Genomic DNA, 26,806 nt, shown 5'->3' with positions numbered 1-26,806 from the left:
ATAGTGCACTGCCCATTCCCCGGGTCCGCCCTACACTGCACCTAACCCTGTCGAACTTGCAGCCCTAACATGGCTTTTACCACCGTGATGCCCAAAGATAGCTCGGCCCAACACCAAACTCTGTGTTGGTTTAGCTCGGCCAAATGTTGAGTATAAATCCCCCTCTTAATTTCCCCTTAATTCTATCCGTGTTAAGTGTCATTGGGATTATCTTTCCTGGTCGAGCTATCGAATTTGTCTAGTCCTTGAGACTTGTGCCCATTGTCTAGTCATCCATCAATCAACTATACTGACAACCCGTCATATCAATGCCACGTAGCGCTCCCCCAGTGGACCCATGCAGGCTTCTAGCCATCATCACATTCTCCAAAAATTAGAAAATTGGCGCATCTTCGCCTCTTGTTCGTAAATGCATACTAACCCTCTCCTTTTTCCTCTACTGTTCATCTTCCTCAGCCAAACTCTTCGAAACCCTTAAAGCTCTTGAGCTCCTACCGTCGTCGTCATCACCACTCATGCCGCTTCAAATCCGAGGGTGTATTTTCCATCATATCGGACATCACACTGACGATTCGACCATTTATATCTTGATTTGGCATATAAATCTAGTTAGTTCTTCACACTTTTACACATCTTCTTACATTGTTCTTCGTGTTCTTCATTTTCTCCATTTTGGGACTGTTTAACCCTTGTAAATATGCTTTCTCTAGGATGAAGCTGGTAGACGTTTATAGAAATTAGGCAAACCGAAACCAGAATACATAAAGGGTCTTAGAGCCCCTCACCCTTCCTAGTTTCAGTACATAACTTTGAATTTAGGATGAACAGTGTAAATTCTAGACAAAACTGAGGAATAGTTTGACTTTTGATCCAGAAATAAGATCAAGCCGGGTTAAAAACATGTTTGTGGTCCCTTTAAATGATTTGAATCGCATTAGAAACTTGTAGGAACACAGGACCGAGATAGATGCCAAATGTTTAGGACTAAACAAACAAGCCTCGACATTGAAAGCCAAGCTAAATTTTTACAGCCACGCACTTGCTGTCGTGCTAACATTTGCCTTTGATTTGTAATAATGTAGACTGAACTAGGATCGACCAGGCACACATCATTGGGAATTGGTGACACTTGCAGACCGAGCAACCATACATAGAAACCGCTCAGAATGACCGAGCAATCAATTATAATTAGTAAACAAAATAAAATCAGGATAAATGAGCAAGTACCGATTTATGGTCAGTTTGCCTGGGGTTATAGCCGAGTTCCATAGGGAGTTTGGCATCCCTGACGACGTTCAATTTGAGCTAGCCAAGAAAGGAGATACACCTTGGGGTAAATTGGATGCCTGGCCCTTTACTGTCTTATCCATAGTAGAAGGCGACCTCCGCTTCCCAGTTCAGCCCCTAGTCTGCGAGTTTTTTAGGTAAACTAGGTTGTGTCCAACCTAAGTATCCAACAACACTTACAAAATAATCAATGGTGTGGCCGCGCTAAACCATATTCTCAGTTTGAACCTCGGCCTTGCTGAGATATTTCATCAATATACCCTTAGCAAGAATAAAGGAGGTTTCTGCCAGTACCTCAATGTTAGAAAAGGCCGAGCAAAATTGGTAGAGACCACATAGGATAAAGAGTTAAACGATGACGATTTTCTATGGGTATCTGGTAATTATAAGGATACCGAGGTGCCTATACCAAGCTGGTACACAAGAAAGGATTTTGTATTATACAAATATACAAAATTTTAACATGTATATTAGAAATACTCTTATTGCATGGATAAGGATTATAAATTTTTTTTCCAATTCAAATATGTTGGATTGATTACATATTAATCAAATATTGGATTGATGGGTTTTTCAACTGGCTCGGGCACCAACCACTATCTTCCTGTGAAAAATGGGACTCAAAAAAGATTAGTGTGGAAAGAAATGCACCACTAGCAGACATTCAATGAAGGGTGTTTGGGATTGATTATTTATTTTATTTTTTTTTAGTGATTTTTTTTTAAAAGAAATTAAATTTAAATTTTTGGATTTTATCTAATTAGACGGATTAAAATAGTATTAAAAAAATTGGAAAAAAGTCCATAAAGGATTTTTTTTTAAAAAAAGTTAAAAAAATAATTGCATTATTTAGTGTCTAGTGAATTTTTTTTTTTTTTTTAATATTTTAGATTCGTCTAAACAAGTCCTAAAATGAAAAAAAAAAACAAAAACAAAAAAAACATCGGTATAATTTTGAAAAAAAATAAAGATATTTACAGAGAAAAAGTTTTTTTTAAAAAAATTAACTTTTCTAAATATATGCCAAACACCCATAAGGTAATATAACTAACTTTCTTTGAGATTTGGGAAAAAAATGCGTTGACTTGTATAAGTTTAATATAATCACACCTGAAACGTTTATAAGATTTTAAATCATAGAAAACTTGTATCATTTTCATCAGTATATCACTACTATAATATTGTCATCTTTTTTACTTAAAAAAAAAAAACATACCTTGCCTTAATTTATCCTTATATGTATATATAATTTGCATGAGCTCCACCCATTTTAATTTTAAAAGTTGATACAATTTGTAAAGTTTGTTATATTTTTTTTTTAAAATTCAAAAGTAACCAATGTAATTTACCCAATTTTAATGGAGTAATGCTAGAAACTCACATTTTCAGATTAGAAATTTACCTACAATTTCACCCACAATGATGTAACAAAGAAGGTAAGCTTTACATAATTGATCGTGTAACTAATCAAAAATTGACATCTATCATACTTCTTTAGTGTAGGTCAAATTATGAGAACTTTTTGTGAATCTCAAATATTTTCCAATTTTGATGCCACCAACACCAACTAATGGAGAACCTTTGAAATTTTACGCCAAGTTTGTAGTCATGTCACAAATAAATTTGAATCATATATTTATGTGGAGACTATGTAAAACCCATACAAAGAAAAAATCCAAATTTTTTTTTATGATTGTCATGGGTAATTCTATTTACACCAACCATCTTTCAATTTTTTTTTTTTTATTTATTACAAATTTATCCCTAAATTAAATTATTCTTTTGGACAAAATTCTAACCCTAATTTGTCGGGGTACATAACACCAACCACCGCCCCCACCTATAGCTCACCTCCAACAGCTTCGGCACCAAACCCTCCCCAGCCAACGATGCCAATCATAAAATGCACAAGATGAATTGAAGGTGGGAACCATGAATCTATTCACCGAATTTAATAGCTACAACATGTGCTCCGAAATCAAAGAGAGACACGAGAAATGGAATCGATATCCACTGTTTGATTGAGCTAGAGAAACATTTAATTTCAAATAGCATAGAGTACAAGAAGAATGAAATAGCATCAAAGGGCATCATCCTATCTTCACACAAAATAATCATCCAGAGAAGTAACAAAATGTAGCAAACTGTCATTATACATGGATATAAAATATGCAAATCCTGGAAGTTTGGCACTACAATAATAGATGAATTCTATGTTATAGCAATTTTAAATATTTGAACAAATAGTAATTGTGGGCCAAAAACAAAGAGAAAGAATCCATTCGTCCAACACATTTGCTCCTCTAACTGGTTTTGCACTTTTCTCTTCTCATCAAGAGACCTAACCACACAGTGATGTCACCCCACATCTAGGGCAAAAGGTCTAACAGGAGTAGATCCCGCAACAATTACCCAAAAATAAATCAAATGCAACAAAACTAAAAGAACTCAAAAAAAAAAAAAAAAAAAAAAAAAAAAAAAGAAAAAAAAAAGCCATGTTAACAGAAATAACATCTCAAAAACAGAAAGCAGACAGATCGACAATTGTGCCAATTCATTAAGAATTTGAGAGGAAGGAAATATTAGATCTTGTTAAGCAAAATCATAGCAAACATTGCAAAGCAGCCTACAAACTACAAAAACAGAACTCCAATTATTTCCATTCCATCCCTTAATAGGGATAAAATTTTGCACTAACACCCAATTATAGGAATTCGCTAATATTAACTATCCAATGGATGGTTATAGATTTACTCAATTGCAAGAAAACAGGAGTCAATCTTATCAGCTTCTTTATCTGGAATTTCTAACTTGAACTCCTCTCCATTACAATCTGCAGATTGTCTAAGCTATTCAATTCCAAATCTTTATGAAAATGGACATCAGGAGTCACCTGCAGATAAAGGCAGAATGAATTGTAATTCCAAATCCAATAATAACTTCCCATGCTACAATTGCAGCCAGAGATATATGAGAATCCCATGCTAGACATAATTATGTAACGCTGACAATGAAATTTGCTGATGAAAAGAATTGCGTTATAAATTTGACGTTCAATCAAGTCAAGGAAAAATTAAATTCCAAAAATCTGAGGTCTAAAATAATTTTGTTAATATGGAGCCTTCTAGTTTTATTTAGGACTTCTTTTTATGAAATTAGAAAGCATCTTTATAGTTCTATCACTACAAAAAAAACTGTTTTTTGCGACGGCGTTTTGCCGTCGCAAATACTCCAAACGCCGTCGCTAATAGTTTTTTGCGACGGGGATCAGTTTTTTGCGACGGCAGGTGGGGGGTCGCAAGAGAGGGGGTTGCAAAAGGGATTTAGCGACGGCAAGAGCCGTCGCAATTGTTTTTGCGACGGTAAAAACATATTTTTGCGACGGCATAATTCTGTCGCCAAAAAACTACGAAAATATGTTTTTTTGCGACGGTAGAGACTTGCCGTCGCTAAAGTTGTTTTGTCGACTGCCTATTCCCGTCGGTAAAAGCATCGTCGCTAATGACCATTGGCGACGGGAACGTAAGCCGTCGCTAAAGATCTTATTCTCAATTTAATACTTACCTTTTGCGACAGTATTTGAGCCGTCGCAAAAAGATTAATACCATTTTTGCGACGGGGGAGCTCCGCCGTCGCAAAAAAAAATTTAAAAAAAAAAAATCACCGTACAAAAATAATTAAAAATATAAAAAAACCTGTATTAAATGAAAAATAACTAAAAAAAATCTAAAAATTACATAATAATATAAATATATATATAAACAAAAGACGGCACATGATGAACATTCATAATGTTGTTCCATTAATAACAATACAGAAATAAAAATTATACCACTACATAATGTCGCATAATACATACATAATATTGTTCACAAATTTAAATAACATAAATCAAAATCAAAATCAAAACCAAAAGTTTTCGTCTTGCTTCCTTCGTGGGTTCAAAAAATAAAAGCTGGTTATAATCTTTATACGCCCGCATTCCACAAGAAGCAAACTGCAACTAAGGAAATATCTGAAAAAAACAAAATAAAAGTAATTAATAACAATATAATGGTATTAATATTTTAATTACAGAAAAATATAAAAAAATTAACTACTATATAATTACAAAGATAGTTTAGTAAATAATTTTGACTACACCGAAATCCGACTCTAACTCCCAAACCGGGAACCCGATTCGAGCCCCGTCTTCTCCCACAAGTCTCTCGTGCCTAGGCGGTCGTGTGTGCCAAGTTTCGTGCCAAACCGACGCCGTTTCGTGATTTTGGGGCGTTAACACCTCGAGTTCAAGTTTCTTAAGAAACTAGTTTGCCTAAAGTGAAATCCGGCTCTAACTCCAAAACCGGGAACCCGATTCGAGCCCCGTCTTCTCCCACAAGTCTCTCGTGCCTAGGCGGTCGTGTGTGCCAAGTTTCGTGCCAAACCGACGCCGTTTGGTGATTTTGGGGCGTTAACACCTCGAGTTCAAGTTTCTTAAGAAACTAGTTTGCCTAGACCGAAATCCGACTCTAACTCCCAAACCGGGAACCCGATTCGAGCCCCGTCTTCTCCCACAAGTCTCTCGTGCCTAGGCGGTCGTGTGTGCCAAGTTTCGTGCCAAACCGACGCCGTTTGGTAATTTTGGGGCGTTAACACCTCGAGTTCAAGTTTCTTAAGAAACTAGTTTGCCTAAAGTGAAATCCGGCTCTAACTCCAAAACCGGGAACCCGATTCGAGCCCCGTCTTCTCCCACAAGTCTCTCGTGCCTAGGCGGTCGTGTGTGCCAAGTTTCGTGCCAAACCGACGCCGTTTGGTGATTTTGGGGCGTTAACACCTCGAGTTCAAGTTTCTTAAGAAACTAGTTTGCCTAAAGTGAAATCCGGCTCTAACTCCAAAACCGGGAACCCGATTCGAGCCCCGTCTTCTCCCACAAGTCTCTCGTGCCTAGGCGGTCGTGTGTGCCAAGTTTCGTGCCAAACCGACGCCGTTTGGTGATTTTGGGGCGTTAACACCTCGAGTTCAAGTTTCTTAAGAAACTAGTTTGCCTAAAGTGAAATCCGGCTCTAACTCCAAAACCGGGAACCCGATTCGAGCCCCGTCTTCTCCCACAAGTCTCTCGTGCCTAGGCGGTCGTGTGTGCCAAGTTTCGTGCCAAACCGACGCCGTTTGGTGATTTTGGGGCGTTAACACCTCGAGTTCAAGTTTCTTAAGAAACTAGTTTGCCTAGACCGAAATCCGACTCTAACTCCCAAACCGGGAACCCGATTCGAGCCCCGTCTTCTCCCACAAGTCTCTCGTGCCTAGGCGGTCGTGTGTGCCAAGTTTCGTGCCAAACCGACGCCGTTTGGTGATTTTGGGGCGTTAACACCTCGAGTTTCAGTTTCTTAAGAAACTAGTTTGCCTAAAGTGAAATCCGGCTCTAACTCCAAAACCGGGAACCCGATTCGAGCCCCGTCTTCTCCCACAAGTCTCTCGTGCCTAGGCGGTCGTGTGTGCCAAGTTTCGTGCCAAACCGACGCCGTTTGGTGATTTTGGGGCGTTAACACCTCGAGTTCAAGTTTCTTAAGAAACTAGTTTGCCTAAAGTGAAATCCGGCTCTAACTCCAAAACCGGGAACCCGATTCGAGCCCCGTCTTCTCCCACAAGTCTCTCGTGCCTAGGCGGTCGTGTGTGCCAAGTTTCGTGCCAAACCGACGCCGTTTGGTGATTTTGGGGCGTTAACACCTCGAGTTCAAGTTTCTTAAGAAACTAGTTTGACTAGACCGAAATCCGACTCTAACTCCCAAACCGGGAACCCGATTCGAGCCCCGTCTTCTCCCACAAGTCTCTCGTGCCTAGGCGGTCGTGTGTGCCAAGTTTCGTGCCAAACCGACGTCGTTTGGTGATTTTGGGGCGTTAACACCTCGAGTTTCAGTTTCTTAAGAAACTAGTTTGCCTAAAGTGAAATCCGGCTCTAACTCCAAAACCGGGAACCCGATTCGAGCCCCGTCTTCTCCCACAAGTCTCTCGTGCCTAGGCGGTCGTGTGTGCCAAGTTTCGTGCCAAACCGACGCCGTTTGGTGATTTTGGGGCGTTAACACCTCGAGTTCAAGTTTCTTAAGAAACTAGTTTGCCTAAAGTGAAATCCGGCTCTAACTCCAAAACCGGGAACCCGATTCGAGCCCCGTCTTCTCCCACAAGTCTCTCGTGCCTAGGCGGTCGTGTGTGCCAAGTTTCGTGCCAAACCGACGCCGTTTGGTGATTTTGGGGCGTTAACACCTCGAGTTCAAGTTTCTTAAGAAACTAGTTTGACTAGACCGAAATCCGACTCTAACTCCCAAACCGGGAACCCGATTCGAGCCCCGTCTTCTCCCACAAGTCTCTCGTGCCTAGGCGGTCGTGTGTGCCAAGTTTCGTGCCAAACCGACGCCGTTTGGTGATTTTGGGGCGTTAACACCTCGAGTTTCAGTTTCTTAAGAAACTAGTTTGCCTAAAGTGAAATCCGGCTCTAACTCCAAAACCGGGAACCCGATTCGAGCCCCGTCTTCTCCCACAAGTCTCTCGTGCCTAGGCGGTCGTGTGTGCCAAGTTTCGTGCCAAACCGACGCCGTTTGGTGATTTTGGGGCGTTAACACCTCGAGTTCAAGTTTCTTAAGAAACTAGTTTGCCTAAAGTGAAATCCGGCTCTAACTCCAAAACCGGGAACCCGATTCGAGCCCCGTCTTCTCCCACAAGTCTCTCGTGCCTAGGCGGTCGTGTGTGCCAAGTTTCGTGCCAAACCGACGCCGTTTGGTGATTTTGGGGCGTTAACACCTCGAGTTCAAGTTTCTTAAGAAACTAGTTTGACTAGACCGAAATCCGACTCTAACTCCCAAACCGGGAACCCGATTCGAGCCCCGTCTTCTCCCACAAGTCTCTCGTGCCTAGGCGGTCGTGTGTGCCAAGTTTCGTGCCAAACCGACGCCGTTTGGTGATTTTGGGGCGTTAACACCTCGAGTTTCAGTTTCTTAAGAAACTAGTTTGCCTAAAGTGAAATCCGGCTCTAACTCCAAAACCGGGAACCCGATTCGAGCCCCGTCTTCTCCCACAAGTCTCTCGTGCCTAGGCGGTCGTGTGTGCCAAGTTTCGTGCCAAACCGACGCCGTTTGGTGATTTTGGGGCGTTAACACCTCGAGTTCAAGTTTCTTAAGAAACTAGTTTGCCTAAAGTGAAATCCGGCTCTAACTCCAAAACCGGGAACCCGATTCGAGCCCCGTCTTCTCCCACAAGTCTCTCGTGCCTAGGCGGTCGTGTGTGCCAAGTTTCGTGCCAAACCGACGCCGTTTGGTGATTTTGGGGCGTTAACACCTCGAGTTCAAGTTTCTTAAGAAACTAGTTTGACTAGACCGAAATCCGACTCTAACTCCCAAACCGGGAACCCGATTCGAGCCCCGTCTTCTCCCACAAGTCTCTCGTGCCTAGGCGGTCGTGTGTGCCAAGTTTCGTGCCAAACCGACGCCGTTTGGTGATTTTGGGGCGTTAACACCTCGAGTTTCAGTTTCTTAAGAAACTAGTTTGCCTAAAGTGAAATCCGGCTCTAACTCCAAAACCGGGAACCCGATTCGAGCCCCGTCTTCTCCCACAAGTCTCTCGTGCCTAGGCGGTCGTGTGTGCCAAGTTTCGTGCCAAACCGACGCCGTTTGGTGATTTTGGGGCGTTAACACCTCGAGTTCAAGTTTCTTAAGAAACTAGTTTGCCTAAAGTGAAATCCGGCTCTAACTCCAAAACCGGGAACCCGATTCGAGCCCCGTCTTCTCCCACAAGTCTCTCGTGCCTAGGCGGTCGTGTGTGCCAAGTTTCGTGCCAAACCGACATCGTTTGGTGATTTTGGGGCGTTAACATCTCGAGTTCAAGTTTCTTAAGAAACTAGTTTGCCTAAAGTGAAATCCGGCTCTAACTCCAAAACCGGGAACCCGATTCGAGCCCCGTCTTCTCCCACAAGTCTCTCGTGCCTAGGCGGTCGTGTGTGCCAAATTTCGTGCCAAACCGTCTCATCTTTTCCCACAAGTCTCTTAACTTACAACGTAAAGAATGCAAAGATACATTTTATACCTGATCTTCTGGTGGTGGTGTATATGGATTCTCATCTTCTGCAGATTCCCTAAATGCCCGGTGGCCACTCGATGCATCAGGAACCTATGATAGTCAATGCATAATGTGTTAATCATATTCGAATTTTATACATAATCTTGTGTGAAAATTGAACTATCAAACAATTTAATTTATATCGAACCTGTCTGTTGGGATCCACACTCGCCCCCTGTGACACAAACGCCATCATCTCAGCTCTCATCTGCTGTAAATGTGTAGAGAACTCTGCTCGCAGCTCCTCCTTCAACTCATCCCTTAGCTCTGCACGAACCTGCTGCGTGATCTGCTCAATAGTCGATGGTTGGGGTGTTGACTGTGATGGCCCAGCACCATCTTTATACACCGCTCTCCGAGGCACAATTCTCCCGTATGTGCGACAATATCCATGTCCGTCATGACCTATCAACTCATGGAAAATGGCATTCCTAGCCTCCAAAGTCTGACCATCCTCAGGTAGCATAGAGAGTTGACGATTAAACTCATCCTGTATTGAATAAGACATACAAGTATATGCCAAATTAAGATGGTTGACACACATAAAATAAACTTCAAATACAATCAAAGGTGTTTGGAAACTACCAAGGTCTGGATAACCTCTGGGTCATCTGCTCTACGTGTCATAAGCCAAACATTCATCTTATCAGTAGACTTCCCGTTATTGGTCATCTACATTTTTTTAGAAATATAAAAATTAGAATCCAAATAATTTGCAAATATTCAATGTTTATTTATATACAAAAATAAAACAATAAAATGTAAACCTCATGTCGTATCTGAGAGAAACTAGTACGCCCTGTGGTATGAGCTATGCCGTGAGCTCGCCGATTTTTAGCATTCCTACTTGCAATTTTCTATAACAGGTTCAACAAATGTAAGTATGTAAATATGATTTGTATGTTTACATATCATAAATATAACTTATTTGTATACCTCAGCATCAGAAGTACGCCAATACTCCACAAGTTCTTCCCACTGGCTTGGCACAATGTGCAAAGGAACATCATCCTTCAGATTAGGATCAGAACTTCTAGGCTTGAAATACTTAACCTTAATCTTGTTCTTGTGATCCTTCCATATGCTGTTGCAGTTTTTCATGCAGATTGGCTTGTACTCCTCTGGACATATATTCAAATTGTCCTATAAAACACAATTTCAAAGTGTAAATAATAATAACACAATTTTGGAATTCGAATTTGTGGTCAAAAATATACTTTTACCTTCACATCCTTCCAGATAGCATCAACAATATCATCAGGCACATTGTTCCAGTCAAGAAAAGTAAGAGGAACAATGTTACCATTCCGCACAATGATGCCAAGTTGAGTAGTTAACTTAGCGACGTTATCCCCTATTGGGCAGTAATTTTCATCAAATTGTATGTCCAGCTTTTTACCAGTACCCCACTCTTTAATGCCCTTGGCACATCCTCTACCACGCCTAGTCGAGATTGATGAAGAACTAACATGACCTGCGAGATACAAAAACAATAAACAATATGCAACGGTAATAAACAAATGCAAATTTAAATTATGTGAATACAAATCGAATTCTTATACCTGATGTAGGCTGTGAAGAAGACGAAGGGTCTGCAAAATTCAATGAGAATAAACAAGTTATATATAATGAGCATAAATAAATGTATGTTTAAATAATTTTCATACAAAAAAAATGGCAAATTTATATACCTGCGGATAGCTCATAAGCTGATGACTCTAGTCGGGATGCTAGCTGCTGTGGTGCCACTGATGGTGGACGCACCGATGGTAGGCGTGGGGGCTGAGTACATGGTAGCTGCTGTGATGCCACTGATGGTGGTCGATGCGGTGGTACTAATGGCCCCTCAGATGGTGGTGGCACTAATGGCCCCTCCGATGGTGGCCGATGTGATGCGTCCTCTGATGGTGGTGCTACTGATGTCCTGTTATGTAGCACATCAGACATCATGCGCCGGGGATGATCAGGCTTCCTCTTCCTTCCCATAATAATCTGCAAGCAATATAACATTAATTGACATTAGAAACATAGACAATGGGTTGTCATCAACTATAATATGACATTAATTGAACTAATACAATTACAAAGACAAAGTAAATTAAGAAATTGATGATTAACTACAACCTTTGCCTTAATTGAATTACTAATGTTGATTAAATATCAGCCTATTTGAACATCAACTGTTTCCCCTTCTGCGGCTTCCCTCACCCAACCAACTTCTTCATCACGAAGCATTATATTTTCTTCCAATTGTTGGCTTATGTATGGCTCGATTTGTGGGTCAGTCGAACTCATATCAAATAAACCTCTTTGAGACATCTTCACCACGACTTGCCAGTCTGGTTGTAACGGGTCTGCAACATACCAAACTTGCTCTGCTTGGGACGCCAAGATGAAAGGTTCATTGGTAATTCGATCATCTCGGTACAACAAATGATTGAAGTTTACCAACGTGAAATTGAAGACATCTTCTTTTTTTCCGTGAATATTGTCAATCCAATCACACTTAAACAACACATGTTTCTTCTCATTGGAATATCGAAGCTCAACAATATCTGTCAATTGTCCATAATAGTACACAGACCCCACACGAGGATTCTTGTCTTTTCGACTAGCATAACTTATGGTATCTGCCTTCAAAGCTACACCACAATTTTGTGTGGCTCGACGATCATCCATGGCCTTTACTCGATACCGAAACCCATTCAGTATATACCCGTTGAACCTCCTTGCCAGGTTATGAGGACCATTTGCCAATAGAATAATCTCTTCAGAAAATATGACATCAGTAGTCCTTCGCAAAGTTTGGACCTATTTAACACGAAAATGTAAAATTTAAATGTAGTTCGACTTAAGTAACTAGAATCTATAGAGTTAAATACATACATGTTCCTTGAACCAAATGTGAAAAGTTTCAAAATGTTCACGCCGAAGCTGATGATCGTCGACACGAGGCATTTTGAGCTGAAGTACTTCAAGGTGTTTGCTGTGTAGATTGAGATTTTAGCAATACAAAAAATTTTGTTGAAAATTCAATAAAACATAATAACATATTGAGTGAGTGACTTAACCTACTTTATGAATGGTTGAACCGCGCTTGTATTGAATAAGATGTACCGATGAGCTTGTACCCAAGAAGTATTATCAAGATAAAAGCTTGTGTTTTCACCAATAGCATGACCCAAATTATCAGCACCACTATAGTTTCTCACGGGTCGACTAGATTTGGTTTCCACATCATTAAGATATTGTGCACAAAAATTCATGCATTCTTCCATAAGATATCCTTTAGCAATTGATCCTTCAGGATGAGCTCTATTACGCACGTATTGCTTCAAAGTAAGAAGATACCTCTCAATTGGATACATCCATCGAAACTGAATCGCTCCACCCAATAAGGCTTCATCAGCTAGATGTATAGGCAAGTGCTCCATTATATCAAAAAAACTCGGAGGAAATATTTTCTCTAGATGACAAAGTGTTAGAGCGATACGATCTTGAATATATTGCAAATCCGTCGCACGATTCACTTTCGAACACAATTGTCTAAAGAAATTGCTCAATTCAATCAAGGGTTCAATTACATTCTTTGGTAACGATCTTCGAATAGCCAATGGAATAAGTTGTTGCATCAGAATATGACTATCGTGGCTCTTAAGACCCCCAATACTTCTATCATGTGAGCGCACACGACGTGATATATTGGATGAATACCCGTCGGGAACTCTTACTTCCTTCAACACTTTCAAGAACAAATCTTTTTCATCCTTGGTCATCGTGAATTGTGCTGGTGGTAAATAGGCTTTATTCGACCCTCTTAACTGCAAATGTAGGGGTTTTCTAATATTCATATCTTGTAAATCACGCCGAGCATTAACACCATCCTTCGATTTTCCTGCAACCCCTAATATTGTCCACAACACATTATCACAAACATTCTTCTCTATATGCATCACATCGAGGTTGTGTCTTATTAGATTGTGCTCCCAATATGGCAATTCATAAAAGATACTCTTTTTCTTCCAACTATGGGTGCGATGTCCAACTTTCTCCTTCTCTACCTGTCTCCTATGCCTCTCCTTAAGGTCATCCCTCTTGTATTGGGTTAAAATACCCTCAGATTCTAATTGTAGCAACATCTCAGTTCCAGACAACAATTTTGGTTTGAGTCTGACTTCCCGACTACCATCAAATGATACTTTATCCTTCCGGAATTTATGGCCAGTAGGTAAAAATCTGCGATGACCCAAGTATGATTGTTTCCTACTATGCTTCAACCAACACGATGTAGTTTCCGTATTACAACAAGGACATGCATATTCGCCTTTAGTGCTCCATCCTGACAAGTTTGCGTATGCAGGAAAATCACTAATTGTCCACAGTAAAGCTGCATGCATTTGAAACATTTGATTTGTTGATGCATCAAATGTTGACACACCCTCATTCCATAGTTCGTTCAACTCCTCAATTAACGGTTGCATATACACATCAATCTTGTCACCAGGTCCTTTCGGGCCGTCAATAAGCACGGACAAAATTAGAAATGGTTGCTTCATGCACATCCATGGCGGCAAGTTGTATGGAATGAGCACAACAGGCCAAGTGCTATGAACTATATTCATCGTCCTGAATGGGTTAAAACCATCAGATGCTAAGCCAAGCCTTACACTTCGGCAATCATTACTAAAGTCAATATTCCGACGGTCAAAATCTTTCCATGCAAGGGAGTCAGCAGGATGCCTGAAGACGCCATCATCAGTTCGTTCCTCTGGATGCCATCTCATGAACTTGGCCGTCTTGGATGACATAAACAACCTCTGCAACCTTGGCTTTAAAGGAAAATACCTCATCTGTTTTGCAGCTATTTGTTTGCCACCTTTGTTAGGACCATTTGAACCACCATCACCATTTGATTTCCATCTAGAACTGTTGCATATGACACATTTATCAAGATTGGCGTCCTCGTTTCGAAACAACATGCAACTGTTGGGACATGCATCCCACGTCTCATACGTAAAGCCCAAATCTGTTGTGACCTTTTGAGCTTTATAATATGAGTCCGGTAGTTTTACACCCAACGGGAACGCCTCATTCAATAACTCAAGCAACATGTCAACAGACTTGTCTGTCCACTGATTAAGCACCTTCAAATGTAGAAGTCGAACAATGAATGACAAAGATGTGAACTTCTGACAACCCGGATACAATTCACTTTGTGCATCTTGAAGAAGTTTGAAATACTTTGCAGTCTCTGCATTTGGACCGAGCTGGGATTCAGATGCATGGGGATCAGGCCCCTGTGGGTCATCACCCTCAACACTTGTACCGGCATGTGGATTTCCCATAGCCCCTTGTATCATTCCAATCATATCATCCCCAATGTCTAAATTAGCTAATGTTTCATTCTCTCGATTTCCATGTACAGATACGTAAGATTCCCCATGATTAATCCAATGTTTGTATTTTTTAAAAAAACCATTCAAAATCAAATGCTCCCGTACACCCTCTCGTACAAAATAGTATCGATTCTCACACTTCCTACACGGACAACTGATCATCGAACCTTCAACCCTATTGGTGTAGGCAAACACAAGGAATTCATCAATCCCATTAATGTATTCGCTCGACATCCTATTTGGCAAATCAATCCAACTCTTATCCATCATCTGTAGACATCCACAAAAATATCTCATCAAAGTAACTCCAAATATAATACCTACGTATTACACCCTCATCTATCAAAACAAGTAGTACACTTCCATTCCAAAGCTCCAAAAGAAAAGTAAATTGAGTAAAAGGATAACGAGGAAAGGGGACTTTACTGATGGTGCATTATTTTATTTATCTATTTGTTCAAAACTTAATTATGGACATATATCATGTATGTCATATTACATGTTTAACATGAATGTGTATATTATAATCATATAAAAATTTAAAAGATAAACTATCAGATCAATGTATCTTCCTACAGATAAACTTATAAAATAAACATATTATTCTATTAAAGTACGACTTATGATAAAGTTAGGAGTTTAGAATGAATCGAGTCTATATAAAGATAGGAGATAAGCGAAGTCTATTATTTTACTTTTAAAAAAAGAGTAATATTATGTATAAATGAATTTTTTATCGGATTTCCTAATATTACACACGAATGTATTACACACGAATGTATTACATGTGCCATCTAAAAAGATAGGAGATAAGCGAAGTCTATTCTTTACATTTTTTTAATCTTATTTGATTCTTTCTTAGAAGATGATTGAATGATTTGGAGAGTTGGTAGAGCTTGAGTATTTTTATTTTTTATTTTTTAAGAGAAGGAAGCTGCCCCTTATTTTACAAAGGTTTCAATAGTATATTGTCCTTCTATCCAATTGCAAACCTTATCAATGTGATCATGGGTTTGGAGGATTACTCATAAACAACAAAACTCCATTTTTAATTGAAAATTATCTTGCAAACTCGCACAAAAGCCTAACAACAAACCAATTAGAGCTAATTCAGTTTACCAGAACTCTTGTATACATAGTAGAAAGTCAAAGGCTCAAGTCTTATCACAGTCTCGTAAACAAAGGTTTCCCTTCCCATATTACGTCTTTCTCCCATATATTCAAAATAAAAAAAATTCTCTCAAAAATGTGTATCATAGAGTCAATGGAGGATTTGGAATATTATATAGTGTCATCAAAAGGAACAACAGAATGTATTAACTGTCTTGAATAGAAAAAAAAAAATGTATTAACTGTCTGAGGCTTTGTGTTATCAATAATTTATTAGGGTTTACCAAGTATACAAGTCTTAACTAATCATGGGTAGTTCTCATCTGCAGGAACATTTTACCTTTTTCAAATCTTGTGGCTGATTTTGTATTTGGAATCTTGGAATGAACAATTGGTCCAAATGGGAATTTACTTAAAACCCCTATGCAAAGTCTCTCAAGTGAGTCCATATACGACTTGTGTGATGCACCTCAAATTTTACTGATTTTGAACTCCTAAAAATGTTGTCTTTCACACAAAAAAATTTCAGTATCCCCACCAAATAAAAATCTGTCATCTTGCCCCACCACTGCTGTCAAATTCATTAATTCTCAAAACCTTTTGATGAGACATAGAAAGTCAGATTATTGGAGAAAATAAGCCTTACATACATTTAAATACGTGTGTGTGTGTGTGTGTGTGTGAGAGAGAGAGAGAGAGAGAGGCTATATTGCCAATTTGAAACCTATTCACAAACTAACAGTGTGTGCAACACACGATGAGTGGTGGATGTCTAGCTGCTAAAAGCCTAAACCAAGGTTTTTAGATTATTCAGAAATTTAGAACTTCAAAACCTCAAAGATTAGATCAATATGTTGTATCTCCAATTTACATTTTGCAGCTTCTCGGCAGTGACAAAAAATCTAAAGGATCAAATTCTGCTGATATTTTTTAAGCACACTCACCATGCACACACACACACACACACAGTTATACTTGTAAGCTAAATCCTAATATTGTTAAATTCCTTTATTAACATTTTGAAAATACTTTACTGGTACCAAAACTAATTTTATAAAATTAGTGATTGAGGTGTGCAATATAGAAGATTTTTTAGCTTTACCAAAAGCAATAAAAAATGCCAGTACTGCAACTTCATTCGAGATCAAATGCACCAGTCAAGTTCTTATAATAAACATAGCAAAATGGAATTTCAATGACAAATCATCTTCAAATGTTTCTCTAAGTAATTCACAATTACTTACTAAAACACAGAAAAAGCATCACTTGATTTGAGAAATTAAGATTTTTTCCAGTAACTTATTTCACATGACGAGAACCCTTTGACACTCCACATCTGAGCATACTATTGAAAACATAATGGAGCAGATACATACATACATATATATATATATATATATATGCAGAGAGAGAGAGAGAGAGAGAGAGAGAGAGCATACCTGAGTTGCTGTCGTCGTCGAAGCACCGCCGCTAGCCCTTCGCCGTTCGTCGTCGCCGCACCACCGCACCACCGCTGGCCCTTCGCCGTTCGTCGCCGGTCGCCCGTCGCTGGTTTGGGGGAAAATTGAGCGGCAAGATGAGAGGCCGAGCTAGGGATTTTAGGGATTTTGTGCTTCAAATCAATTTTAGGGATTTTGCGATGGAACCGAGCGGCAAGATGAGAGGGAAGAGGGGGGAAAATGTTTTTTTACTTTTTGCGACGGTAAGGTTTACACCGTCGCAAATTATACAAAACGATTACCAAACGACGCCGTTTTAATATTACTTTTTTGCGACGGATTTTTGCCGTCGCAAATGGTCGAGTATTTGCGACAGCAAAATTTTTGCCGTCTCAAATAGTTTTTTTTCCCCGACGGTTCAACATTGCCGTCGCTAATAGTTCCTGATTTTCATACTCGCCCGTGTAGTTTATTGCCGACGGTTAAACGCCGTCGCTAAAACTACTTTTTTGCGACGGTTTGTTTTGCCGTCGCAAAATACCATTTTTTGCGACGGGGATCGCGCCGTCGCTAATAATTCCGTCTTTTTTGCCTTCTTTTCTTGTAGTGTATTGTTCGCTGCCAACACTTCTCTGTTGTTTTCTTTAATTCACAGTGGTTGCCTTTAGTAAAATCCACAAGACTACTATACAAAAATAAGAATTAAAATAAATTAATAAAACAAATTCAAAACTATAATGCAGGATAATTTTTGGGAGGAATGTTGGACAACAGTCACATGACTCACATTGCTGAAACAAGCTCAAATAATACTATAACAGTTGAACAGAAATGTTCACAAATTAAAAAGAGACCAAACAAAACCACAATCAATGGTAGAGTCAAAATAAGGATAAATTGAAAACCAATTACAATTATATCTGTCATTCATATGCTACCAAAAGCACAAAAAAAAAACTAATTTCCAATGCTATGTAAACTGTAAAGGACAATAGCCTTCTATAAACCAAATGCATTGCAGTAAGTAGAATAAACAAATGCTCAAGTTATTTATCTGGTTGAGTGACGAATTGACCTTTGTAGAACATCAGTGCTGATTGTTCAGTTCTTGTTGTCTGAATCCTTCGATAGAAACCAAACTCTCTACATAGTGAAAAGCTTCGAACTGAACTCCATGGATTGGAATATCTTTAGTGTCTCCATTTCGGGGGTTGTACAAGAATATCCTTCCCCCTGCTTCTGCTACTATAATCTCACCATTCTTCGTGCATTGCAACACCCAAAATTGTTCAACACCCAAAACCGGTCCAATCACAAATTTCTTACACCAATTGCTCTCACCGCCACAACGATCCTCTATCATCCACACATCAAAAAATGGGTTGCCAGGACACAACACAACCACAGCAGCATTATCTTTCCAATCCATTAGTTTCCAGTGGACAAGAGTCCCGATGTAGAACCCAGAAAAATCGAGCCCCGGCAACATGACAAAAGCCTCATTTTGAAAATCAAACCATGCGAAGCGAAAACAATGATTTGAAGGAGTTGCGAGCAACCAATAGGGAGCTCCATTGACAATCGCCTCACAAGACAATTTATGGATATAAAAGTGCAAATCCATCCCACGAATCTCTCTCCAACAATTAGAAATTGCAGAGTAGACCTCGGCTCGGACCCGTAAATTGAAAGAAACTATCCTGACGACCTTGTAGTCACTGGAAGAAGTAGTAGAATGGAATCCGAATCCGAACCCAAGAGAGAGGTGAAAACACGTAGGAGGAATTTGGATGGTGGGAGAGCGGAGAGATTTGAAGAGTTTGGTAGCGGGGTTCCAGAGGAGAAGGATGATGCGTCGATGGAAATAGAGTGGATGGTTCGAGAGACGGAGACAGAGACAGAGGAGGCCATTGATGGAGCCGATTAGGTGTAGATTGCGAGTGTGGTTGGACCAAGGGTGGACCAGATTGACAGGGTTTTGAGACGATGAGGGTGATTGTAACAGAGAGAGGGAGGTGGTGGTGCGGTGTTTGAAGGTGAAAATGGTGGCGGCGGTGGTGGGGGTGCGGTGGTGTAGGAGATGGGAGGAGATGAAGGTAGGGTTAGAGATGAGGTGTCGGAAGGTTTTGCATACACACCTGAATCGAACGAGAGATTTGACAGGGAGACGATTGAGAATGTCGACGATGATGTCCATGGGGAGAGAGAGATTGTAGTCCGAAGACGATGACATTGCATCATCGGTGGACTCTGTATTTCTTTCTTGATTCGCCATTGTTTCTTCTTTCCAAGAATGGGAATACAGAGGGAAGAGAGAGGAAGGGTTTTCAGAGAGGTTTTACACACAAGATCAAGAAATGAATAGAGTTAGTTAGAGCAGTTTGTATGTAGACTGTAGTGCACCAAAGACAAGTTATTGGTCGTCGTTGGCACCGGTATCCTAACAGTTGTGATTGGTGTATCACGTAACAAAATATAAATTTTCTGCATACAAAAAAAATTACAATAATGATTCATCCCATTAAAAATATCGTCACTAATAGCACTAATGCATTAAAAAAAAAAAATACAATTCAAAGACCAAAACATCACATCATTAATGGCGGGACCCACTGCCACCTAATTAGTAGGAGCATTAATTGGTGCTCCCAAGCATTTTTCAAAAAATTATTAGTTGATCCTGTGTCATTACATGATCATATCTCAAATTAATCATAAATTTTTTGTGTATTTTTATGTTTCTCAATTATCTAAATCAAAATAGTGAGTCATACTTTTTTTCATCAATCACAATACATATGGAACGTCACATGACCGCATAGAAAAATTATTGATTTGTTATACAGTGTAACGTGACTATATTTCAGACCAATCACAAATTTTTATATCCCTCATATTTTTTAATTATTTAATACAAAATCATAAATTTTACCTTCACTATTAATCACAATATATACATAGCAAACGTCACGTGACACTGTTCCAGAACCAATTTCACTGTCACCTAAATGGGGCTGTTGTTTCTTCTCGTTGACCAACGAGCAAAAGCGGTTCAACTTTTAAGCAACTACCTATGGTTGATTGGTTGAGTTTTGAATTTATTTATTTATTTATTTTTGTACAAAAATGGGTTTGACAATCTAAATATTAAAAAAATATTTTTAAAAATTATAAAAATTTATTTTAATTCAAAAATAAAATAATTTTTTATTTTTGTACAAAAATGGGTTTGACAATATAAATATTAAAAAAAAAATTCACACCTTTATTTTTTCATTTTTTTGCTAATTATTTTTTGATTTCTTTATGAAAATAAATTCAAAAATAAAGTTTAAAAACTCAATCAAATAATGTGTAAATTGCTCATCTATCTAATATTAGTGATAGGTGCACACGCTGAGCGTGCATAATTTTATATTAGAAATAAAAAACATATCTTTTAAGGTATACTTAAAATATAAATTGTCTCATGTAATTTAAAAAATAATAAATACTCATTTATAAGAATTTTTTATTGAACAAAACTAATTAAAAAAAATGAAATTTGTAATTGTTGTTCTCCTATATAATAATAAATTTACTTCAATTATTAATTAAAATAAATTTTTAATATTATTAAAAACTGTTAATTAATTTAATAATTATTGATAAAAGAAGTACTTTGTTATGAAATTAAAAATATGAAGGAAATTGATTGGAGTAGAGGTATCAGGATCCTCTAGAGTATTAACCCTGCAGTGATCTCCTAGAGTGAGAGATCCAACGGTGGAAATTAAAACTAACCAAAACGACGTCGTGCCGGTTAGTAAGTTGAAAGAAAAAAAAAAGGAAAAAAATAAATAAATCAGCTTTGGTTCAAAATGACGAACATGTTCTGCAAATATGAAGCAATAGAGAGACTGTCTCTCTTCTCCTCGGCGGCCATGAAGGTAAGTTAAACAATTCCAAAAACATTTTTACAGATTATAGCCACATTACTTGATACATTTTAGATTAACATGTAGATTGATTGGGGTATCTATTTGCATTACATTTCTGACAGAAACTGCTAGCTTATGCATTTTATAAATATCTTAGGAGCAACACCCAAATCTATTTTAGAGTTGATGAATGTCAAGAATCTCAACCTAGCTCATTTGGTTTTCTGTTTAGAAATTCTATGTGAATGGTATTTTCTTGTGTTTAATAAAATACCGTTTTGAACTTATGAAATAGATTGCTCTTTCTTTTAAGTATTATGTTTTGTTTGGAGCAGGTCGGCGGCGAAAACAGGACGATGGCGACAGCGGAGCGACGGGACGCAAGGAGGAGCGGCCACTCTCTCTCTTCTTCTCTCTCTCACACTCTGTTTTCTTTCCTTCTTCCCGCCTTTTGCTGCTGCTATACCTGAGGAGGGAATTTTGAAAAGCTTATTATTTTTTTGTTTTTTGTTTTTTTAATTTTAACTTACTAACCAAAACAACATCGTTTTGGTTAGTTTTAATTTCAACTGTTGGATCTTTCACTCTAGGAGATCACTTCAGGGTTAATACTCTAGAGGATCCTGAAACGGAGTGGAAACCCTAATCAAAGACAGAGAAGGTTTTGAGAGAGATTTTACACAAAAACAAAACTGATTGGAGTAGAGACCCCAACCAGATGGAGTTCAGATAAATTGGGTGCAGTCCAGTTTGAGTGTGTAGTGCACCAAAACGACAACGAATGACTGAATGCCATATTCACTGCCACCTAAGCAAGTGGGGGCCACCGCTAATTGGGGTTGTTGTCTGTTTCTTCTCGTTTCACCAACGAACAAAAGCAAATAAGCAAACACATTGGCCTGTTTGGCAAGTGAGGTTTTTATTTATTTGTTTATTATTTTTAAATTTATATAAAAAATTAAAATAGTTAATAATATAAAATATCACATCAAATTTATAATTATTTTATTTTTTCTTTCACAAACATCATATCTAACTATAACAAAAATCTAATAATCTTTCCAAATACAAAAATTTTAGCTTATTCAGATAGTCAAAAACTAAAATAGTCTGTTAAAATAGTCAATTTCCCAACCGAGGCGTTTATTTTGTTTCACTTTCCAAGATTTACTTTTCAAAAAAATAAAATTTTTATTTTTCATTTTTTTATTATTTTTACTGGATTTTTTTTAATATTTTAAGAAATTTTTTTAATTTATAAATAAACCTAACATAAATATACTTAAAAAAAATATGATATTTGGAAGAAAAAAAAACAAAGAAAATTCACTAAATGCCAAAAAAATACAAAAAATAAAAATAAAAATAAAAAATAGTACATTTTTGTATTCTTGTGTATATATTAATTTTTTAAAATATTTTTTTATAATTTTGTTTTGGTAGATTGACAAATAAGTCCTAAATCTTGGACTTGTAATCTATATAATCTCATATTTTTTTTCTTATAATCCATTTAGTTCTTTGCATTGGATTGTCATATTTGGAAAAAACACACTAAAGAGTTTTTTAGTGTCACATCATACCTGCCACGTTAGAGTGTCAATGTAACGCCCTCAAATAAAAAGAGGATAATCCAACCCCAGAGATTCATAAACATAATAGAAAATGTTATACTTTTAGTCATCAGAGTTTATATTGTAAGAGATATTACATGCATTATACTTTCATAAATGTTCATTCTGAAACTACAGCATGTAACACTAATTGATTACAACAAAATAAACGCCCTACGGGCTTACATCTTTTCAAGATATCACTTGATTACAACAAAAGAGTCCTAAGCTCTATACATGTAAAGCCCTTGGCTTGAATTGACATTTAAACACAAAAGTAACAAAACAAAGCCTCCAACTCCTAAGTCCTCCCAAACTACGCCCTTAGAGGAGGCATGTCACCTGTACCTGAAAATGGTTTCTCAAGTAGGGTGAGCCAAAACCCTGTCGAGATAAACTAACACAATATATGAAATTTAACTAAGATATAAATGTCAAATAAAAGTCCAATACTCAAGGCCAACTTATATTCTCCCCATTACCATTCAATATTGATAGTCATATCTTAATCCATTTCCATTCATCCATTTCAAATCAATGCATAAGTGTAGTTCCTTATTATCTAAACAATTCCAAATGAGACTACAACTCATTCATTCACAATTCAATAACATTCATTATCCAAACACTTCTAACTCCTTGCCATTTTACGAATTCTCGTCCGAGGGAATCAGCACCCAAATATACATATATAAGGTTTCGGAACTTTCACCCTGGACGCTCCGGCCAACTTAATTTAAAATGGAGTCCATCCCCTATCTCCTCCCAAACAAAGATACATATACAATGTATTTAAAGACGTTATCATATATAATGACTATCCAAATCACATATTCAATGGCTTAATCAAACCATCATATTCAATGCCTTAATACAAATGATTAGTTTCGATATACCTAATCCTCATGCAGTTTCTATGACAATCATAGCTATCCTCCACCGATAGCCCAAAACAGATATTTGTAAACAGATATACTATTATCAAGCATATAATTTATCAAATCCAACTACACCATTTATTCACACACCCTCCAAATTTCATATTTCCCCTATAAATTTCATTATTTATACAAAATAGTTATTTTTAACACAAATTAGGGCGAACCTTTCCATTTTTCCCAATATCATCCCCAAGGCCCAATCTCACCATTTATATTCAAATAACATCATATTCAAGAGCTCACCTACATATGGAGTCCAATGTAGAAAACCCCTCTTTCAAAATTCAAACCCAAACCCTAGCTTCACCCAAATCCTCCCAAACTTCACCATTTATATAAAATGACAAATACCTAGGTTAAAAACCATAACAAGGTGTAGAATATCCCTACCTCAAGTATAGAAGCTCAAAGGAGAAAAATGAGATCTTCAAAAGTGGACAAAACCTAGCTTTGCTCGGATGGAATGAAAGCCCACAAGATGCTCCACCTTTTTCTCAAAGGAAGAAAGGTAGAGATGCTTAGATCAAGAAGTACTTGTAGAGAGAGAGAGTGTGTGTGTGTTTTAGAGAGAAAGGATGCCGGATTAGGGTTTTGAGTGAAAAGATATCCAAAAAGTGATACAAAAATGCTTTGCTGCGAACCGATATACGCGATCCTCGCTCGATCGAATGAGTGGTCGCTCAAACGACCAGACACAACAAGTGACCTCGCTCGAGCACAAGAAGTGTTGCTCGAGCGTAAAATACATACCTTCAGGTATTTCACAGACGCACACCCTTGCTTGAGCGCAAGAAGCCTCGCTTGAGCGAAGAAGAAAATTACACAAGGCTCGCTCGAGCGCAAGAAGCCTCATTCGAGCAAAGAAGCCAAAATCTGGGAACAACAATCTAGACCAACTAATAACCAACCTGTTCCAAACTTGCCAACATGTTCCAAAACTCAAACGCAAAGAGTCAAAGAAGAAAAACAAGACATGGACACAATATTAAATCACGAAACCCGAGTCCGGAATGCAATGAAGGTCGGGGCAAAATCGGGATTGCTATAGTCACATTTGAGAAAAATTACACCAAAGAGTTATTAATTTTTTTAGAGTGCCACATCATACCCGTTACATTGGAGTGTCACATGTCACGCTTGAAAAAAATACACTAAGGAATTTTTAATTTTTTTTAGAATGTCACATCATACCCGCTACGTTGTTACGTTTGAGAAAAGTACAGTAAGGATTTTTTATTTTTTTTGAAGTGTCACATTATACTCGCCACGTAGCCACATTTGAGAAAAGTACACTAAAGAGTTTTTAATTTTTTTGGAGTGTCACATCGTTGGAGTGTCACATTAATACTTGTCACATTAGCGTATCATATCATACCTATCACATTAATAGAAGGGTATAGTTGTTCACCAAAACACTACCAAAATAAAAAAACAAGACCACACAGAAAGAAACTCTCCATTAATAGGAGTTAACAGATCAATAGAAAAAAATTAAGACTAATTGGAGTACTTGTTTGTGAGATGAGATTTATTGGTAAATATCAATTTTTTTTTAGATACATCTAAGTAAAGTGTATCTAAAAAATTAAAAAATTGTTTAAAATATTCACTAAAAAAAAACACAAAAAACAAAAATTTAATTTCTAGAAAATTGAAACCATTTTTTTTTTTGTAAAATGGGTTTGACAAAATTAAATATTAAAAAATATTTTTAAAAATTATAAATTTGATTTTAACTCAAAAAATAAAAACATATTTTAAAATAATAAGTATAGTTATTTTTTTAAGGAAAAAAATTTTAAAAATAAAATCTAAAAACTCAATCAAATAACATGTAAATTCCTCATCTATCTATCTATACATACATACATACATACATACATACATGTGTATATATATATATATATATAAGAACCGTTTACCTGTTGAGGTTCGTCTTTTCTTTCTGATTTTGCCATTTTATTTTGAATAATTTACTAATTGTGGCCTATATGTTGAGTGAATGTTTTTTTTCTTAATTACACAAATATTCTTGGTCAATTAAGCAACAGATTTTTTGGTAATTAAGCAAAGATTCTTGGTCAATTATGAAATAGTTTTTTCTGTAATTACGCAAACATTGTTAGTCAACTACGAAATATAAATATTTTATTTTTTAACAAATTATAAATACACCCATAATGTTAGTTTAAAATATAAATCGGTCCTATAATACTAGAAATTATAACTATCGTTTATTATAAATTTTAATTTAATACAATATTCAGGGAAAAAAATAATTCTCCTATGCAATAATAAGTTATCAAAATTGTTTATTGAAAAATATTTCTCATATCATTAAAAAAATTTAATTTTAAAGATTTATATACTGAAAAATATTTTCCATATCATTAAAATTTGTTAATTTATATAATAATTTACTTATTAATAAAATTAGTCATTTGTTATGTGAGTATAATTTATATATTAATAAAATTAGTCATTTGTAAATATATGCATTTTCTTCTACTTCTTTATTAGATCAATAAATTATTTTAGTAGTTTTTTTTAGATGGGAAATCATCTTAGTACTATTTTTTATTTATTTATTTTTTATAAATTCGAAAGAAATGTTAAAGACTCATAAATTCACTCAAAATGATATGATAATAAAATTGGGGTCTACATTATTTGGTGTATAACAAAACAAAAAATGATACATATCGTACCATATAATTCTATCATATATCTAATGATTTGTTCTATGCAATTTCATAGAATATTATTTTAATTTTAAGAAATTTATAAAAATACAAAACTTAAATATACTGTAATAATAGCACGGGCCTTTCGAAACTAGTATCTATATAACAATGGCAGAAGGGTTTGTTTGAAAATGTCTTTTAAATTAATGGTCTAGATTTGTCTAAATTAAAAACAATGGTTGAGATTTACTTTTAAAAATATCTCTCTCACAAACTATCTCCAATGGTCCAGATTTGTCTAATTTAAAAACAATAGTTGAGATTCAAAAGA

General features: G+C 37.1%; 2 protein-coding genes across 4 annotated transcripts; both read right to left on the bottom strand.

Annotated features, from left to right (window-relative positions):
- Nucleotides 1–5,063: 5,063 nt before the first annotated feature.
- LOC145820498 (uncharacterized) lies at nt 5,064–17,686 on the bottom strand. 3 transcript variants are annotated; one of them, XM_082916373.1, is made up of 10 exons: nt 17,318–17,686; nt 11,064–11,364; nt 10,935–10,964; nt 10,596–10,846; nt 10,309–10,515; nt 10,140–10,229; nt 9,958–10,044; nt 9,521–9,862; nt 9,340–9,423; nt 5,064–5,302 (listed from the first exon to the last, which is right to left on the bottom strand). In XM_082916373.1, the coding sequence occupies exons 2-10, from the start codon at nt 11,356–11,358 to the stop codon at nt 5,291–5,293; spliced, it is 1,398 nt and encodes a 465-aa protein (XP_082772499.1). In that variant the 5' UTR covers nt 11,359–11,364; nt 17,318–17,686; the 3' UTR covers nt 5,064–5,290. The 3 variants fall into 3 exon arrangements, with proteins under 3 accessions (XP_082772499.1, XP_082772500.1, XP_082772498.1); XM_082916374.1 differs by lacking the exon at nt 17,318–17,686 and adding an exon at nt 11,497–11,633; XM_082916372.1 differs by lacking the exons at nt 5,064–5,302; nt 9,340–9,423; nt 9,521–9,862; ... (4 more) ...; nt 10,935–10,964; nt 17,318–17,686 and adding exons at nt 11,497–12,183; nt 12,259–12,358; nt 12,448–13,788 and having other exon boundaries at nt 11,247–11,364.
- A 718-nt stretch (nt 17,687–18,404) lies between these two features.
- LOC145819303 (F-box/kelch-repeat protein At3g23880-like) lies at nt 18,405–19,592 on the bottom strand. The gene has a single exon (XM_082913281.1). The coding sequence runs from the start codon at nt 19,590–19,592 to the stop codon at nt 18,405–18,407; it is 1,188 nt and encodes a 395-aa protein (XP_082769407.1).
- Nucleotides 19,593–26,806: the final 7,214 nt, after the last annotated feature.

Source organism: Camellia sinensis, chromosome 2 (genome assembly GCF_055761805.1).
Source record: "Camellia sinensis isolate YWXY chromosome 2, ASM5576180v1, whole genome shotgun sequence".
In the NCBI taxonomy this organism is placed as follows: Eukaryota; Viridiplantae; Streptophyta; class Magnoliopsida; order Ericales; family Theaceae; genus Camellia; species Camellia sinensis.
Note: the sequence above shows the minus strand (reverse complement) of the source record. Positions and strands in the feature narration are given on the sequence as shown.